The 14536-nt window shown below is 36.0% G+C and overlaps 1 protein-coding gene and 1 long non-coding RNA gene across 14 annotated transcripts in view; one reads left to right on the plus strand and one right to left on the minus strand.

The window, feature by feature from the left end:
* The window catches only part of PTPRK (protein tyrosine phosphatase receptor type K), a 393200-nt gene that overhangs the window by 181611 nt on the left and 197053 nt on the right, over nucleotides 1-14536 (minus strand). For all 13 annotated transcript variants that reach the window (XM_034418777.3, XM_087882792.1, XM_087882790.1 and 10 more), the window contains exon 6: nucleotides 11075-11249. In XM_034418777.3, coding sequence (XP_034274668.1) covers nucleotides 11075-11249 — 175 coding nt within the window. The remainder of the gene's footprint in view (nucleotides 1-11074; nucleotides 11250-14536) is intronic.
* Nucleotides 1281-7399, plus strand: LOC148116831 (uncharacterized). The gene is made up of 2 exons (XR_015731416.1): nucleotides 1281-1577; nucleotides 5942-7399. It is a non-coding gene; the product is annotated as an uncharacterized LOC148116831 (long non-coding RNA).

The following is a 14536-nucleotide window of genomic DNA, read 5'->3' on the forward strand; positions in this document are numbered from 1 at the left end:
TTACATTTACAATGAGCAGAAATGTTTGAGATGCCGAAATAATGGTCTCCTAATTGAACATCGTGGTTTGCTTTCTTAACTATAGTAATTTAGATCCAGTAATCAAGAATTACTGTGCTGCTGGAATACCAGCCAGGTATCACTGCAGGGCTCTGAATCTGGAGATGAATCTTTTATCATCAAGTCTTCCTTCTCGCCACCAAGTCATCCATCATGTTTCTGAGACAGCTTGGAATGATAGTGCTGGACCTTCACATTACTGCTCCTTGAACTCCATCTCATCCATCTTTTGCATCATGCCTGATTTGCAGCAAAGTATCGTCTCCCTGCTGCAAAACCAGGTGTGAACCCAATCATGCCTCTAACCTAGAGTGCCACTCTAATAGTAATTGATTTTTTTTAGAGCTACACTCAGAACTTGGAAATCCCATCTTTGGGAATTCATAAAGGGACATGATAAAAAATGCGATTGCTTCAGAGAACTCAAATCTATTTATTTATTTGCTTCTCTTCTTTAAATATAAATGTTACTGGTGTTTGTTTTGGATTCGTCTCAGATATGCCCACACATGGAAAATTGCAAATATTCTCTGTGCATAGACATACAGTATTATTTTAGAAACACTTCAAATTAAACAGAATACCTTTAGACATTTAAATTAATATATTTAATATGTATTCACCCTGTGCACCAAAAGTGGATCTTATTATTAACCCCTAGTTCATCATTCAAATAAAATCTGTTTCAAAATCTCCACTGACAATAAACCATTCAAGATTAAGAATAGTAATTCAGTTTCATCTGAATACAGCTATAAAAATTTAATAAATCAAAATGATCAAAATGCCCCAGTGGCAGATTGGAATTCTGTTTCTGTGAGAAAAATAGGAATTATTCCTGTAAAAGCATAACCTGAGTTACGCCATTTTGAAATCATGTTAAGGTTTTGTTTTACTTTGTATAACCTGATTATATAATTTAGCTGACATTTAAGAACATGAGAAAGGAAATGTGTAATTCCTGTTTTTGAGAAGATGTTTGTTTTGCAGGAAATACGTTCCTGGGTTAACTTGCCCTTATTAATTAAAGGAAGTACGCAATTGATGTTTTTGAGGGGTATTTCTGTTGGGAATTGGGGAATTTCCAGGGTGGACTTATGTACTGCATATGTTATAGAAGATGTTATGTAAGATCTGGAACTGATTCCCAAGGTACTTTATTGACGTGTATTCTGAATGTCCTGAAGACTATAAAAACTTGTGTAAATTGTTTTATTTCCGTCTTTCTCTACTTTAGAGAGAAAGTCCCTTTGCAAAGAATAAACTCTGTACAGGCTTATTTCGGTCTTTGTCTCTTTAAAACGATAATGGGATTTACCTGTCTGCCACAATTGGCGCCCGAAGGGACTGAAAACATTTTGTCTGGAAGGGATTTCCCTGCGTGCGCACATAACACTGATTTCAGTGAGATGGGGTTATTTCCTTTCCAGCCGGAATTGCTTTTCTATGAACCTTGAGGCAGAGACCTGAATGCCTGGACAGAGAGGAACGTTCCTGAAGACTTCGGTGCACCAGGAGTGAGTATATATTTTCTCTTTGGTGGTTTGGATTTGTGTATGTTTGTGTGTGTGTGGCCTGTATGATTTGTGTGTATAATTAGTGTAATACAGGTTGGGGAAAGTATGGGGACTTTACTAGGGAAAAGTGCTGCTGAGACTGAGATATCCTCCATCCCCCATATCTCCATTAGTGGTTAGAGGATTGGTTGGAAGCTTGTACAAAGGTATTAGATAAGGTGACTATGATTAATTATTGTAAGGAGGTTTGGCTGACGTTTGTGTTGATACAGCCTAATTATAGGTGGAGTAAGTTTGGGGAGTCAGACCCATATTGGATCAATGCTTTGAAGAAAGCTTTGGTGAAAAAAGAAGTTGAAAGTTCAATTGTTATATGTTGAACCTCAGTTCCATGTTCAGTAGTTTAACTCCTCTTCCCCGAGAAGTTCTAGAGTTTTGTATGGGAAGGAAGAAGAAGAGGAAGGTTGGGATCCTTTAGCTTATGCTACATGCCCACCTCCCACTCCTTCGTATAATCCAAGTTGTGGGTGAAATTGATGTTGTTGCTGGGAGCCGAAAGGAAGAGACTTTAGCAGGGCAGTAATATAGGCAGTTGGAAAAGGAGTTGGGTGAATTGTTAGTAACTGTGAAACAGAATCCATCCACTTCTCCTCATGTTACATGTTCACAAACTAAAGGAATGTTTCCTTTAAGAGGAATGCTGAATGGTATTGCGGCTTTTGTGAATGAGTCTTTGACATCTTCTGATCTGGAAGATTATAAAAGAAATATGCCGTCTTTCTAAGCGGATCTGATTAAGTTGTCTGAGTCATTGGATTTGTTCTTGAGACCCAATCTGTATACTTTTGCAGAGTTACAGTGTATATTGGGTTATTTGTTCTCCCCTGGGGAGAGGTCACAAATTTGAAAGGCAGCTATGTTTTTTTTTTGATAAAAACCCAAGTGGGGGCTGTTCACCCCGTTGCTGCAGATGTTAAGTCTCCATTAGTTGATCCTGGTTGGGATAATGATAATTTAGCTGATCGGGAACAAATGGAGGGAGTTAAGACAGCTGTACCTCAAGGAAGAAACAAAAGTTTTTGAGGTGGAACAGTTGTGGGAAGAAACACCGTCTGTGTTTCTGGAAAATATTAAGGACAATTTGAATAAGCACACTGGTCTTTCTCCTGAAACGCCGGCTTATGAGTCCTTAATGAAAATGAAATTTGTGACGAAATCATGGCCAGACATACAGAAGCTACTACTGATATTGCTGCTCTGTTGAAAGAAGCTTAAAAGGTCTATGTGAATAGGGACGAGGCCAAGACTAGAAGAGAAAAAGAAGGAAAGAAATGATGAATGATGGTGTCTGTGTTGCAACAGACAGGAGAGGGAAAGGAGTTAGGTAGAAGAGGAAAAGGTTTTGTGAAACTTTGGTTGCAATGTGGCGACAGTGTCCTGGAATTGGGAGAGGATTACACCAGTGGAAAAAAGTCTAGTGTTGGTGGATTGGAAAGCAAAAAGTGTATTATACGTTTGGATGTGATATTTGTTCTAGAAGTAGGTCTTAATCTGCTTGGGAGAGATGCATTGTCTCTTCTGGGATGTGAGCTTGGTATACAGATCTTTATTGTTCTTGGATGAGGCAGAAAACTCTGTAGGAATGTAGTAAGGAAGGTTTATTGTTCTTCTTACCTGAGGTTGAATGCGAATATTTTGTCTTTGATTAATGTGATGAGATGGTGATATGTGTGTGCTGGCTAATTAAGTGACCTTCTTGGCTTAAGTCTGGAGCTGTGGAGGACAGGTGTGGTTAGGGCCCAAAATCAAGTTTTTGATTAAAAACCGCATCCTGAAGTTTTCCACTGCTTGAGGAATGGGCTACAAGATGTCAAGGATAAAACTGAAATGGGTATCTGAAGGGATGGAACCTTTCCAGGTTTTATTCCAGGTTTGCAAATGTTGTTAAATGGTATGTGTGTGTAATGAGAGTTGTTTAGGCAATAGAGCTCATTGTCTTGAAAAAATAATAATGAGAATGATAGTAAAGCTCCCTGAAGTATTTGTATTGGTAGGGAAAAGGCATGTGTGCGTTGGAATACACTAAAAGGTCTGATTGCAGAATAAATATGAGTGTATGTGGTAAGCCCTTAAATGGGGGTGGTAAAGTGATCCTGATATTTGTGAATGTCTGTGCATTGAACCCCTGAGAAATTTCCTTTTGTATATTGAAATAGTGAGTGGCAAGAGTTTGTTGTTGTAGTTGTTGTTATGTTGTAATAGCAAGTGTGTGAATGAGCAAGTGAGAGATGAGAGAGATCCTATGGAGAAGTAGGATTAGGTAGAGGTATTTGCGATGTTAATTAGAGACAGGAGTAGTATTTTTCTTCTCTATATTTTTCTCCGTCTTTTTGTTCTGAATAAGAGAAGTAAGAAAGGGGGGAGGGAAGGTGCGGTTTGTTTTCCCTTTTACACATTTTTTTTTCCTTTGTTGAGTTTGTCTGAGAGAAAGGAGGGGCGAATGGGTGATTTGATCCTGCATTGTTTCTGACTGCATTGGCAGCTATGCAGATGTATTTCCTGTTCTGCTTTAGAGAAGTGACATTGAAAGTTTGAAAAGTTTTTGGGAGTAGAGACCCGGAGTACCTCTATTAGGTGATTTTCTTTTGCTTTTTGAAGTTTTTTATTACCCTCTTTTATGTTTTTGTGTCTGTGTATTTTGAATGATTTTGGATGCTGAGAAGGAGATTTCTAGATACTAGATACTGGATAGTCTGGGGAATAGTTGACTATGTTATTTTAGCTTAGTGTTGTCTAGGTAAAGGATGTTTCCTTGAGGGAAGAATTACTGGTAAAAGGTAAAGATGACTTTTGGTCTGGTTAGCTAGGAAGTTACTTGTAAGTTTGTCTGTATAGACTTGTGAATTTAGATTAAGCTTTGCATTTTTTTGAAGCTTGTGGAAATAGTTTAGCTAATTTTTGATAGAAGTGTGGTGTGATTCCTCTGAAGTGGGGAGAGTTGAGTATTTATTGAGACTCTATTGATTTATTGATAGTTAATTTTAAACTAAGTTGTTTGGAAGAAAGGTTGAAGAGTTGAAGAGTTGAAGAAAGTAAAAATATAGTGTTGCTCCAGTGTTATGTTTGCCTGGTTTAAGGAAAAATTTCCACTTGTCTGTAGTAGTGGAAGATGGTATAGCCAAAGGAATGTTGGTTTGCATGTGAACTGGGAACTAAAAAGGTGGTGCACAAATGCTAGGTTTTTAAAATTGTCTCAAGAGAGTTTGGTTCTCTTGACCAATAGGAGAGAGAGATGGGAAGATGTGGAATGAAATTGTGTGGTTATGAATAAATGAATTGAGAATGGGATGAGACTGGATGAGATGCAGTTGTGAATGGAGACACTATTGAGATATTGGAAGGTGGAAAGTTACCGTTTGAATGGTCAGTGCAGATATGTGAGGTTTTTGCTTTATTGTAAGCATTGCACATATTAATTAATGAGGTAGGGAATATTTATGCTGATTTAAACTATGCTTATGGTATCTTACATACTTTTGGGAAAATCTGGATTGAAAGGGGGTTGATATTTAGTAAAAGGAATTGCGATAGGTGGAACTTATCACAGCTGTTTTAAAGGCAGCTGGGGATCCTTCTAAACTTGATATTATATAAATAGTGGATGAAGGGGTGTGTAAGTGAATGGGAAATGGATTACTAAAATGGAGTGAGAATTTTTACTAAAGTTGTGATGTGGAATGTGATTGAATGAGTGTATGAGGGAACCTATTGGGGAACGCAAGCACTTATTGATTTTATTAAATGTATATGCATATATGTGTCTAGGGGTGTGTATACAATAGTTATACAAATGGTACGGAAATGAATACATTGTGTATGTAAAAAAATATGTAGAGATTTGACCATTTGGCCTTTTCAATGAATCTAAGTAGATTACATTGAAATGCTGGTGGTGTAACCATTGATATATGTAATAATAATAGTGGATTATTTTACTGGATAGGTTGAAGCCTTTCTTTGTGTAAAGATAGGTGCTCAGAAGATTGTTAAATCATATTAGAGCGAATAATACCCAAATATAGTGATAGGGGTATACATTTCATTGTCCAAGGTGATGAAGGTTATGGAACAATTAGGAATTGATTGGCAATTACATTTATTGTTTAAAAATTAATGTTAGAGTTTCAACTACTTTGAATGAAGTGTTTGCCTTTGGCTCTATTAAGAATAGGAACTAGTCCTAGGAAAGATCTGGGGATATCTATGTATATGTGGGGAAAGTTGAGATGCCTAGGATAGAATTGAAGGATGTTTTTTCTGAAAGTATATATACAGGGACTGTCCCAGTGTTTTTCTCATTTAAGGTAAAAAGGACAGAATCTACCTCTTGATTTCCAAGCACATGAATACAAAAGTGGAGACTGGGTCCGATAAAAGCCATTACTGAGAAGAAGTTGCAGCTGGTGTGGAAAGGACCGTTCCAAGTTTTGCTGACTACTGAATCGGCTGTAAGGACTAAGGAACAAATTTGGGTATGCTATTCCAGAGTCAAGGGATTGGTGGCTTTGCCTTATGGAAGGACAGTTGCTACGGAACCTGCAAACCCTCTTAAATTGACTTTTTGATGACAAACCTTTAGATGATTGATGACCAATGGATGGAAGAAGAGTTTTATGAAGAGATTTGTATTTGGCTAGGAGTGGTAATATATTCTTGTTGTGTTTTTGATTGTATTGAGGAAAGATATTATTGATTGGTGTAAATCTATGTTTTGATATCCAGTGGATGTAAGTTCTCCTTGATTGATTGATGTTGGGGGAGCTAGTTCACTAGGAATAATGGGGTTTTTTGTGGTAATGTTTGTTATTCTACAGGTGTGGATAGGAATGGGGATTTTGGCTGTGTTGCCCAGTTACCTTATAACATGGTAGCAGCTATGTTTCCATACTGAATTCGAGCACCGTTATTCTTTTATAGAAACACCACTAACCCTAATAGACACCACTGAGGAAGCTGAGATATGTATTAAGTCATCTTTTGAAGATGGTGTGTGTCAAGTGCAAATGTACATATGAGATAGTTCCTCAATACATTGGCCTTACAAATAGAATGGAATTTTTATATAAGCAATGCACTGAGCTATTTGGTAATTATATACCTTCATACAAGAAGTTTTGGATTTTGGAGGAAGGGTTACATTTTCTATGTCTAAGGATACAAATTCTCTCCAGGTTAATGTTTTTATATGGTAACATGGTATTGACCAAATTACCTATTGTATGGAGAGGAGTTTCTATACTGTTACAGGATATTCTTAGTTTACAGAAATAAAAGATAATGAAGAGGAGAATTGGGGATTGTGAGAAAAATAGGAATTATTCCTGTAAAAGCATAACCTGAGTTACGCCATTTTGAAATCATGTTAAGGTTTTGTTTTACTTTGTATAACCTGATTATATAATTTAGCTGACATTTAAGAACATGAGAAAGGAAATGTGTAATTCCTGTTTTTGAGAAGATGTTTGTTTTGCAGGAAATACGTTCCTGGGTTAACTTGCCCTTATTAATTAAAGGAAGTACGCAATTGATGTTTTTGAGGGGTATTTCTGTTGGGAATTGGGGAATTTCCAGGGTGGAATTATGTACTGCATATGTTATAGAAGATGTTATGTAAGATCTGGAACTGATTCCCAAGGTACTTTATTGACGTGTATTCTGAATGTCCTGAAGACTATAAAAACTTGTGTAAATTGTTTTATTTCCGTCTTTCTCTACTTTAGAGAGAAAGTCCCTTTGCAAAGAATAAACTCTGTACAGGCTTATTTCGGTCTTTGTCTCTTTAAAACGATAATGGGATTTACCTGTCTGCCACAGTTTCCAATTCAAATTCTCTTTAATACATGGCTTCACTGACATCTTGCATTTTCTCATATCTAGGCTGAATTCCGAATGGGTTCTGCTTTCTGCTGTTACCAAGCATTGGGCAACCAATCTAGTTATCCAATCTCTTCTCAGCAATCCAACGCAACCCTTGAGAGATGTCAGACTTGGTAGATTTTTCTCTTGTACTCATCAGTGAATGGCAGACAAAAATCAAATATTATGAAAACCTCCCTTCTGAACTCATTAGAACAGAATATTCTGATTTTATACTTCTGCCCAAGGATTTCTTTTTATACAATATTAACAAAAGAAAAGTCTTTGAAGAGCTAATTAAGAGCTGCATCCTATTTTGAGATAAATCCAGGATTTCTGTTTCAAAGCATCTAATAAACATAGCATATTTTCCTGCCCAATACATACAATCTGAGCAGAGTATTAATACAGTCAGTGTACCATTTTATCTAAAAAAGAACCTTTTCATGAAAACCTTCAATAAGAACGTATCTATTTTAGATTTTAAAATAATACCCTGTTTCTCTGAAAATAAGACCCAACTGGAAAATAAGTCCTAGCATGATTTTTCAGGATGCTCATAATATAAGCCCTACCCCCCCCAAATAAGCCTCAGTTAAGATTGTCAGCCAGATGGGTACATTTAGTATCATATTTCCCCCAAAATAAGACCTAACCAGTAAATAAGCCCTAATGCGTCTTTTGGAGCAAAAATTAATATAAGACCCAGTCTTATTTTCGGGGAAACACGATCTGGGATGATGAACTCAAAAATATGTTCTATCATCAGGTCACTATGGATGACAAACTTCTTTCTGCAGTTGATTAAATTTGCAGAGATATCAGGACTCTTTTTAACTCTAGAAAAGACAAGAAACTGAGCCTGAGATAATGAATTCTTGATTTGCGAGAATTATTAACGCAATCTCTCCATTTTGGAATTATTTTTGTGACCAAAACAATAAGACAGAACTGAGTAGAAATGGTTTTATTATTAATATCTGTTCCAGATGTTTCTGCCATTGCTGTGAATAATTAGTAGCCTATCTGCTACTATCACAGAGCATTTGGAAGGAGACCATCCATCTTTGGATTAATTTAGAAATGCGTTTACTATGATATATTGTGAATATCAAAATAGAGAAAGTACACCCAGACTCATAGATCTGAATTAGATATACATAATTGCTCCTAGAATCTATCTTCTGATACTTGACTAAACAATGACAATGACAGATAAAGAATAGGAACACTTAAAGGAAAAACATCTCCTTAAGTAAACAGATAAAAGACAAATTCAATTTTATATTTTTGCCCTTTTACAAACTTAGCAAATGTAAGCAATTCGAATTACTCAGACGGTATAATATTTGATGTTTTCTTCATGAACATTAGAATTGATAGAAATAATACTGCCTCTATTCCTCATCATTTCTATGCTTTTCCAAAACATCAACATCTGTTACTAAAAGCCGTAGGATTAATTTTAAATAAAACCTGCATATATTTCAAAATTAATCCTTAAAATTTTTAAAATTAAAATACATACTGGTTTTATTTAAAAATTAATTTTATAAAAATAGTGTTTAAAATGTAATACATAATATTAAAATGTGAAAAAAGATATGTAAATAAGTAAAGAAATATTAGGAGACCTTTTCAATCATGTTCTATTAATAAGGAAAAATTCTCTTGAGGAAAAGATGGTGTCTGGCACCAGTTCATCAATGCTGAAGAATATAATCTATAATTTGTACCACTGTTTTACTGACATGCCACATTTTTAGGAAACATATCAGAGAGACCCAGCATGCAATAGTGGTTAATGTCTGGGACTACGAGGGGGAGGCCCAGGTTCCAGGCCACCATCAGCTCATTGAATGACTTTGGAGCAGTCACTCTCTCTCCTAGTTTATCCTATCCTACTAGTTTAGCCTATCCTTAATACTGTATGGATGAAATTAATGGAGATCCTCTTGTAAGCTCCCTTAAGTTCCAGGAAGTACAGCAGGCTAAAAACCAATCAGTTCAACTATGAAGATGCAATTTCCTACAGCATTTGACAACTTTCTTGAGACAACAAAAAGGACATAATTTGATGTGTACTGCAGGGGTGGTATTCACTTACCTTCGCTACCGGTTTGCAAATGTGAGCATGCTTCCGCGCATACATGCAGGGTCTTCCGCACATGCGCAAAGCATCAGAAACAAGACGTGATGACATCTGGGTGGATGGGCGGAGCCTACCGCAGCCACCACTACCGGTTCCCCCGAACTGGATAGAACCAGCTGAATACCACCAATGGTGTACTGTTGTCAGTGAAACTAAGGTTTGGTTTTTACTCCACCATTTTCTGATGGACTTCACTTTTTAGAGTTACTATTGAAATGGACAACAGTAAGCATCATTCAGTATATGTATGTTTGCCACCTCTGTTTCCTGACACTTATGATTTCTCGGTTATAAATGTAAAAATATATAAACTATTTTTTCTTTCAATTATGTCTTTTTATTCTAACATTTTAGCCTGTTCATTTTCTATCTTCTGCTGACTTACCAGTATTAAGTGTTAAACTATATCTTATGACCATATATTCCTGGCAATAGAACAGAGCCAATTTTAATCTAGTTTATCAACAGCCGGTCTTATTCATCTCACATTCATTAAAACCTAGAAGTGTCAAGATTTGTCTTCTACAACTTGAAGATAGTCTTATTAGTCAAAATGATATAGAAGCAATACTCAAGACATGACAAAATAAATTGCATTTCATTGTATCATGTTTTTTATCCCCCTACAGTTGAGGGATCACATAGATCAAGATTCGTCAGTATGAGAATTCAGCACTGAAATTTTTGTTTGTTCCAAATAGCAATAGAAAGTCCTTAAGCATGCCCTGTCACTTTGGGTTTAGAAAGGAATGCACTAATAAACTCTTACCCCCGGTCATTTTTGACTATGGGCAACACTATGCCAGCTTTTATTAAAGGCAATTCATATCACTGGCCCAAAAATTTCCTTTAAAATTACCATCTTTTGTGTCCATAGAATATGACATTGGCGTTAAAGTGCCATTAAGATATAGGTCCTGTCATTGTGCTTAATTTTCAGCACAATTTTAACACTGGAGAAGCTTTCTCCCCAGGGTATGTTTTTGACTAATGAGGCTTGTTTGATGGTTAACGAAACAAACAAGAAGAAAACACTTTCACTGGGTATTGCTTTTGAAATAATATAGTAAGCACAGCACTCTACATCCTCCAGCTATGAACTCATACTCCCAGGATTTTAGATACAGAATTTAAAATAAAGGGTACATCTAGCAATTATTTTCCATTAATTTTTATCTACAACCCAGTATAAGAATCATCTATATAACTGTGAGGTTTATAATAGTGTGATTTAGTAGTCCACCCTCTCTGTGGAAGCTTATTGGTTGTCTTTGGGTCCATTGCTTTGTCTCAGCCCAACCTATTTTTGGAGGGCTGGTTGTGGAGAAAAGTGAGAGGAGCTGCTTTGAGCTTCTGATGGAATATCAATCAAATAAATTAATGGTAAAATATAAAGGGATCATGTATGAGAAATCTAAGAAACCCTTACCTCGAACAATAAGTTGAGCAAAGTTGGAAACTCCAGATCCTCTCTCAGACTGAGTAACACAACGATATAAATCCTGATCTGTTTTTGTTACTTCCTGAAGTTTAAAGGTAGCAGCAAAACGTCTGTGATTTATGTTTTTTGTTTGGGCCACTGGAATATCTTCTCCATTGCGTCTCTGAAAACAATAAAACTCAGGGTTAAAAAGGCTGGATGATGTTGACATATGACATATCTGCTTGGAACAGTTAAAATACTAAAAGAAAAATGACTGTGTAGTTAATTCGATTCATCAAAATATAGCTTCACAATGTTTGAAAAAACACTTCCTGACCTTCTATTATGTTTGTTTACCTATGTTATTTTAAAATATGCCTTTTCTGAGTAAGGGTGACAACCATTAAACACCATTTAAATAATTGTATTTCAATTCTGGATTGCTATGACGGTCAACATAAATGAGGGAAAAGAGCAATGATGAGGGCATGAGTGTGGTGTTGCACATAGTCAATTAACATACTTCTCCCCTGTTCAGGAGTTGGAATTTCACAATTTCACAGAGGTTTTTGTACACAATGTCACCTAGTAAGACTGACACAATGGTTTTTTTAAGAATAGTAGAATTACTGTAGGAAAGAAAGTTGGGTTGCTGCAGAATGGACATTAGTCTTGGCGCATTCAACGAACAGCAGAACAGCCAGAATATCAAAGAATCTCCTCTGAAAGGCCAGAAAGTACTGCTTGAAGTCATGGGGTTCTGAAACATTCAGTTCTGAATTGTTTCCTTTATGTGGATCAGTGTCCTGTGCTTGATAGTTTTGAAAACCTCCAGTGTCGTGTTTTGAGCATCATGGCATATGCCCTTCTTGATAGCATCCATACTACCTCCAAATTAAATGAAAATCTTTGCACTGGTCAGTATTGAAGTTATTGTAACAATAAAACAAAAATGAAAAGTAGCTTAACAAAATTAAATAGTTTATGTTTAGCAAGTCTCAAAAGATATTAGTGTTTCTTTCTGAAATTTCAAAAGATTTGGGCAGTAACATCAAATCTTTTGGGCTATAATTATCAAAATTATATCTTTATGTCTATCTATTATATTAATGCAAACTGACACAACACAGAAAGTAAAGTTAAAAGAAAGAGTAAAAAGTGCAAATAAAAAAGAAGTAACTTCCAATGATTATCACAAGTATAAACAAATTTGGTAGTTGTTCACTCTCTATAAGGTTACAAACAGATGCCGCTTCTCATAAATTTGTAAAGAGTTGTCAAAATTTCATACTGGGATTATTAATTTCTGGCTCCATTCTTTGAAAGTCTCAAGCGTTTAGTGTTAATCTGAGGCAAAATAAAAGGTAATTGTGTTTTTTTCATTTTGCCTGGAATCCTTAGTCCCTTCCAATGACCAATTTAAATCAGAAGATTTATAATCTCTGTTATGATTTACAGCAAACAAAAAGGTTCTTGTTTCTAACAAAAACTGTTTATTTTAATTAGCTAGTTCCAAAATCTTATACTAAAAGTTTCAATATCCCAAATTTGTCTGGCCCCTTGATTCATTTACAGCTTTCTTGGTTCAAAAATTCATTTAGCATTTTGCCATCTATTTCAAATTCTTTAAATTCTTAAATTTACTCAATTCTTAGACTCAACAGGTGACTTTTCAAATTTGTTATACTGAAGATTTTAATAGCCCTAAGATAGTTAAATAGGCAATTCCTGAAAAATGACTAGAAGGAGATTAGTGTCCTTTAAAAAGCTCTGCTACAGTTATGAGCTTGATGATCAATTTTTCTCCTAGCACTAAAACCTATGGGAGACCACTGTCTCCTCATGGAGAATAGCCACCCGGAGCACAGGTGGGCAATCCCCTATCCTCTCCTTATACAGAAAGATTTTGAAGAAATCTAATCTATTCACTGATTCTTCAATCTTTGTCATAGTTGTTGTCTCCACTGTCCATGAAGATGTGTTTAGCTTGTTATTGCTACCAGAAATTGAACTGCAGTAATATCAAAATCTTGTAAGATTTCCAGTGGGACTGCAGCAGTCCATCTGATGACAAGATAATATTTCAGTCCATCCTTTCATGGGTGCTTATGGTGGATGGGGTGGGGTGCTATGGTTTGAATGTATTTATGTGGACGGCTTCTGGAAGGCAAATCACTTCTATTTCCACTTTCAAACCCATTCAAATTTCCCAAATGTGATGAAATTGCACTGCCATAATGTGATCATTTTGCTGTCAACCTTCAACAGTCTGCAGGTTTCCTAGTCTTGTCTTACATGATAACACACATAATGGCTTATCATTGGGTTGTGGGTTTTCTTTATTCTTCACTGACAACTACTGCAAGGCAACTTGGAAAGCAATGTTATCATGACAGAAACATTTGTATTGTGAATAGAGAGAAGGAAATGAGGGACTGCTAACGTTAAGGCCCCTAGATTTGTTATATTACTTAAAGCTTGGAAGACAAAAACTGTGGTCCTGGTGAGCAACCCAGATTGGATCCTGCAACATGTCATTCTGGATCCTGGGACATGTGATTTGAGATATTACTTATAGTTTGATGGAAACAGCAAACTAGAATAAAGTAATTGTTAAAACACAGAGAAAGAAAGTTCAATCATAAGGATCATAAGATCATAAGAGTGAGTAAAAATATTAAAACTAATAATACAATATTTTATACACTGACAGATCTATAGTTAGAGAACATTACGATTTGGATTGCCACAAATTTTATAGATAAATAGCTAGACAGATAGACAAATATAGACAGATATACCGTATTTTTCAAAGTATAAGACGCACTGGAGTATAAGACACACTTAGTTTTTGGGGAGGAAAATAAGAAAAAAGCTGATTGGTGGGTGGATCGGCCTCCCAGAATACCCCCAATCAACTGTTCCCAGAGGTGAATTTTAGCAACAGGTTCGTTGGTTGTGAGCTCTGTGCCTTGCTTTTTTTCAGCCTCTGAAACTTCTGAAACTCTGTTTCAGAAAAAAACTTTTTTTTTGCCTCTGAAAGCCTCCGAAACAGAGCTTCAGAAAAAAAGGCATTTTTTCTGAAGCTTCTTTCAGAGGTTTTTATTCTGGAGGACTATCAGTACTCTGTTCAATCTCCTTTCTTTGATATTGATATGTAGATTAACCTCTTCCAATCTTGTGTCATTCTCCAGATTTGTTAACATAGTATGGTTAGAACCTTTACTGATTCTTCTTTTGTTGCTTGCCATATTATTTTAGATAAAAGCCTTTCAGAGGCTTTTTTTCTGACGCTTCTTTCAGAGGCTTCTTTCAGCCTCTGAAACCTCTGTTTGAGAAACTGGGCGGGGCTACATTTGGAGTATAAGACGCACCCAGATTTTCACCCTCTTTTTGGGGGAAAAAAGGTGTGTCTTATTCTCCGAAAAATATGGTAGATATAGATATAGATAGATATAGACACATGCA

Source organism: Pantherophis guttatus, chromosome 1, assembly GCF_059756535.1.
Source record: "Pantherophis guttatus breed Tessera chromosome 1, ASM5975653v1, whole genome shotgun sequence".
Classification (NCBI taxonomy): domain Eukaryota; kingdom Metazoa; phylum Chordata; class Lepidosauria; order Squamata; family Colubridae; genus Pantherophis; species Pantherophis guttatus.